Source organism: Panicum virgatum, chromosome 7N (genome assembly GCF_016808335.1).
Source record: "Panicum virgatum strain AP13 chromosome 7N, P.virgatum_v5, whole genome shotgun sequence".
NCBI lineage: Eukaryota > Viridiplantae > Streptophyta > Magnoliopsida > Poales > Poaceae > Panicum > Panicum virgatum.
In genome coordinates, this window is record NC_053151.1 from 39,237,601 (window position 1) to 39,243,208 (window position 5,608).

The 5,608-nt window shown below is 48.9% G+C and overlaps 1 protein-coding gene across 1 annotated transcript; it reads right to left on the bottom strand.

Moving 5' to 3' along the window:
- Positions 1-293: 293 nt before the first annotated feature.
- On the bottom strand, positions 294-1,435 carry LOC120684013 (vacuolar iron transporter homolog 2-like). The gene has a single exon (XM_039966097.1). It carries the CDS (start codon positions 1,333-1,335, stop codon positions 553-555), a length of 783 nt encoding a protein of 260 aa, XP_039822031.1. The 5' UTR covers positions 1,336-1,435; the 3' UTR covers positions 294-552.
- Positions 1,436-5,608: the final 4,173 nt, after the last annotated feature.

The window sequence follows — 5,608 nt, forward strand, 5'->3', positions numbered from 1 at the left end:
ACAAGTCTCTGCTGATCAATCTGAACATAAACTAGCACAATCAGAAAAGCAGAAGCAAAAAGCAAAGGTATTGATAGTTTTGGATCGGTCCTATTGGGGTTACTGTTTGTGATCTGCGTTGAAACAAATTATATTAGCTAATCCATTTTGTAAAATGCATGCCAAACAAACCGAAGTCGCGCACACCTTAATTTTCACAGACCACAGTATTGCGCACATATTCATAACCTATGAACCTTCTCAAGACTTCAAGATGAATTAACTTAAACACAAACAACTGGCAAATGAGGACGAGCAGAATTAATATAATACATAGATAATTTTTTTCTCTCCTTTTGATTTTCTCATCAGATACCATACATTAGCCCGGCCATTACATTACAGTCAGGTAGATCCACCACACAAATACACACCCATATTACTTATTCCCCTTTTCCTGTCCAGGCGACTGCTAGTTTGCTACACTCAAAGACACGCAGGATTTTTCACATCCCGATGTCAAGAGCTAGGCCCCTGGCTCTCGTTATTCGATTCCCCCATTAGCCCCAGCCATCACACCGACGAGACGTCAATGTTGAACACCACCCCGAACAGCCGGAGCACGCCGTAGGTGACGAGCATGGCGAACCAGCCGCCCAGGAGCACCCTCAGCACGGACCTCCGCATGCTCGAGCCGCCGAGGTACGCGCCCGCCGCGCCAAACCCGGCCAGGCCGACGCCGCTGGCGGCGGACACCGCGACCAGCCTGGCCCACAGCGACGGCACGAACACGCCGGACAGCAGCGGCAGGATGGCGCCGAACGCGAACGCCAGCGCGGACGCGAGCGCGGCCTGCGTCGGGCTCGGCAGCGCGTCCCTGGCGCCCTCGTCGCCGTCGGTGCCGTCGCGCTTGAGCTGCGAGACCTCGATGTCGTACTGCGCGTACACGGACACGAACTCGCCGATGGCCATGCTGCAGGCGCCGGCCACGAGCCCGGCCATGCCGGACACGAGCATGGCCTTGCGCGACCTGTTGACGGCGCCGACGCCGATCATGAGGGAGGCCACGGAGACGAGGCCGTCGTTGGCGCCCAGGACGGCCGCGCGGAGCCACTGCGCGCGCGCCATGTAGTCGACGCCGCCGTCCCCGCCGTCGCTCGGATCGACGGCGACCGCGGCCGCCGCGGCCGGCCCGTTCGTCGGCGCACCACCCGCCTCGACGTCGAGGATGACGACCGCCGCCGGTGGAAGCAAGGCACCTCCCGCCTTCTTGCCACCCGGAGAGCCACCGGCCGCAGCAGCCTCCGCCGCCGCCGCGGCAGTGGCGTGGACGTGGGAGCTGAGGTGAGGGTCCATGGAATGGATCGAACGGATCGAAGCCGCAGGCGCGCGGAGGCGGCCGGGGGAGGAGTGGGCACAAGACTGCTGTGGACTGATCGATGGAGATGGGGATTGGAGCGTGGCTGCCACACGCCCCCGGGCGGGGTATTTATATCGGAATCCGCTAGGGTTCTCAGGAATGGAGGGCCGCGATCGCGCCGCCTGTGTCGAGCACGCGCCCCAACTCTGAGGTGTGCCGTGTACGTGAGCCGCAGCCGCGGATCCCGCGCCTGCGGGCACATCCGTTGCAGCCCGAAGACAATGGCCCAAGGCTATGACGCGGCATGCATCCCGCTGCTAGTCTGGCTAATTTGTTTGAGCAAGTACAATAATTGGCTTATAGACGGGCAGATGCTGATGTCGAACATAAGGGCAGTCCCAATCCAGACTCTACCATGGAGTCTAAGCCTCCTATTTATTGTGTTTTGCTGATGTGGCAGTATATTTATGGAAGAGAGAGGGAGAGAAATCAAGACTCTAAGTCTTATTTAGACTCCAAGTCTCCATGCAAATCAAGAATGAATGTGAGAGAGACAAGTGGGCCATATAAACTAAAGTAACACACTTTGCATTGGGAAGTATAGTTTCTTGTGATGGAGTCTTTGATGCTTAGACTCTATGAGTGGAGTTTGCATTGGGACTGCCCTAAAGGAGAGGATAGAAAAGAGAGTTTGACTTTCATGCAAGCAACAAGATGGGGGCAGGGAAATATATGCAGGTGGCGGACTATACATTAAATGGATGTGACGAGGACTAGAAAAAAAGAAGATAGAATATGGAATAAAAAAATTATAAATAAATAAGAGAATAATATTGTATAGTTTGGCTCTTACAACTTGACTAATAGTCAAGCAGTTCGCACTATTATTAAACTTGCTCTAATTTCCATATCTTTTTAGGTATTTCTATTATATAAATGCATTGATGCCAATAATATGTAATGTGTATACATGTATCTAAATACGCATATCTATCTTTTTTATAAAATGCATATCTAAAAAAATCCTAAATCATTCATCCACGAGATCGATGGCCTAATTAGCACTGGTCTTATGGTCTAGTCGGAGCGCATTACTGCCCGGGTTAGGGGTTACCACTAACCTCGTGGGGTTAGCATTATATATATTGATCTACTAGTTAACTCCAGTAGTGGTGGTACAAATCCAAGTTGAGCACAGCGCGGCTGTCTGGCACTTTAGGCCGTTCGGGCATGGCAGTGGTCGAGAACTGTAGCGATCTCTGCATCTTCTACTCGGAAGAAATGGCAGTCAAGTAGCTGTTCATGTCTCGCATCTATAAAAACTGCGGAATGTTGGTGGTGCGGCCACTGGCGTCAGGGAAAAGGTCAGATATGGGCGCGTGGCCACCACGGGTAGTGCGTCCCTCGTGGAGTAACCAACGGGAAAAGCGGTCGCCATCAGCGCCCAAGTGCGCGACGAATAATTATGCGACGCATTAGGCGCGCGCGGTTCAGTACTTGAAGCGCAAGCCTGACGTTCGTGGTGCAACCAACGAACACACACCCGTATATATATTATGCGAATTCATTCAAGGGGCTGATGACATTTGACATATATATATACGGCTCATGAACTTGGACGGTATATAGTTTGAGGACATTATTTCAAGGTCAAGAACAATTTTAGTAGATTACTCAGCCAAGCGTATGGAAATTCAACACGTACATTGAAGCGTATGTCATCTAGCCCGCACCGATTAGGTTCGGGAAGTGTTGCGTGCTCGATCGATCCACACCGTTGTATGCGTGCGGGTAATCTTTTGCGTGCAACCATTTTAGTGCTAGCCACATAATAGACGACGGTTTTTAAGGTGTCTACGGAGGTAATGGACAAGCCTTGCAAGGTTGGATTAATTTTTTTCAGTTTTAGTTACTAGTCATATGGTGGTGCTTAAGTTCGATGAATGCGTATGGGAAATATTTCGTGTGCGAAAAATTGTGTGCGAGCCGCAATCCATGTTTGCGACAGTTTCAGAGATGAGGCAGCAGATAGGTCTTGCATTTATTTCAGTTATACTAGTTAGTAGTCATGGTGTTGCTTCGGTTGGGAAATGAAGTGTGTGTGCCAACATCCACAATTCAAACGACGGTTTTAGATATGTCCTTGGAGGCAACAGACAAGTCTTGCGGTGTTGAGAGTTTTAGATATTAGTCATCATCCACCGAGGTGAGGTGAGGAACACCCTTGGCACTATAGTGCTTGTTGGTTAGGCTAAGGGCAGTCCCAACCTGGAAACCAGCCAGCAGTTTCCATACATGCCACGTCCATGAGAAACTAGCTCAAGAAACCATAATCCTCAACGCAGAAATCATCATGTAGGGCCAACTCAGAGCCGCCCTAAATGCGCGCACTCTTCCAGCGACGAGCGCGTGAGCATGTAGGTTCCATTGGAAGAAACGGTGACTTGCCCCAACGCGAAAGCCGACAGTTTCTTATCTTGGAGTGTGAGTATACATTGTTTGTGTCACAGAACAGTCCAAATAATACTGATCGAATACAATAATTAATAACTTAAGTTTAAACCACAGCTTCTGCACTCAACCAGTACACTAAGACTGCCTGCTGTAACCAGTATCGATTACACGGAAACTCTTGCCAAAAGACGAGCACAGGTGATTACAAACAAAAAGCAGAGTTCAAATTAATTTACAACAGAGTTTAACACAAGCTTCAGAAATAATTTACAACAAAATTTTACAATCCAGGGTTTACAATCCAAATCTCAGAGTTCAACACAGCGGAAGTAAAACAGAGTTTAAAACAGAGACCCAAAATACAATACGATAACTGCCATCGACGACAAAAGACGAGCTTCACATCTTGCCCACTGATGTGAGGCCAATCTGCCCGTACTTCATGGAGAAGACGGAACCCACTCGACAGTCCAACCCGGAGGAAGAGGCTAACCACTCCAAGACGCACAGATCTCCTCGAAGTCTTTCGGAACACAGCTTGCTCAGAAGGGGGTACAACCAAACCCTGAGTACTCTAATACTCAGCAAGACTTACCCGTCTATGGGTATACTTAGCCCATTATCTAGACATGCATGGCTTTTTGGCTTTGGAGTTGTTTTATGGAAAAGCTACTAATACTGAGTCCTTACTTTTAATATTTTAGCTCCAATTGATTTGACAGCTACAAACTAGGTTCGCTTATTTCTCTAGAGCATACATGGTTGATCATATTAATCTTTAGTAACATACAACTCAACATTTCCACTCCAGTCTCATTCCACTTCTTTACTACGATGTGACGAAGTGACCAATGTTCTCATAACCGCGAGTCACGGCGAATCGATCCGATTTAACCTTGCAAGATGGACATAACTCACACGCCAAGTGCGACCCCGGCGAGTCACACCGAGCAACTGTTCCCATGATTACCCCGAAGCCTGAGTCAAGACCGCAAACACCCGGATGATGAGCCCCGCACGTGCGAACACCCGGTGAACCCATGGACGACTTCACCATCCGTCAACCCTTGCCCAGCACCACGGGTCGAGAATCAGATTCCAACGCAATTTAGGTAATTAGCTTACCGGTTTCGACTACCTCCTACTTACGGCATGTGGTTAGTACTGTTCAATCTTGGTCAGCACGGCCAGCAACGGTACGGTCCTCAATCGACACAGGCGGAGACTCAACTTTCCTTTATTCCATGGTTATGTCCAACTTTCCCTCCGCCCGGTCTCCATTTCCATTCTCATAGCATTATTTCTTACTTTCATACTGAAGTACCAAACCTATATCTCGCGGGTGACAGGAAATCACCCGTCTTCTACCGTATCTTACTTAAGCATGGTAGTGCTATCGACCTATCATGCTAGTACAAGACTGGGGTCTCCTAAAGATAATACATTTAAGGTTCCAAGTAACTCCTAGAACTTAATGCACAAGTACTTAAATAATACATTGCATAAGTTTTAAAGTAGGGGTTATGCTCCGGGGCTTACCTTGCAGATCAGCGGGGTTAGCAATTTCCTCCGTAACTTGCTCAGCTGCTTCGTCGGCTTGTGGTTCCCCGGCTTGCGGCTCCTGGATCGGTTCAGCGACCAACTCGTAGACGGCTTTGCTCGTGACGTCTATACGTAAAGAAAGATGCCATGCAACAATTAAAACAATGCAAGAAAATGCTACAAGATACTCACGATGCAACGCGAGGTAACTAAAAAGGAAGACATGACTAGCATTAATTACTACTGATCACAAAATACTGAAAGGCCCAACGC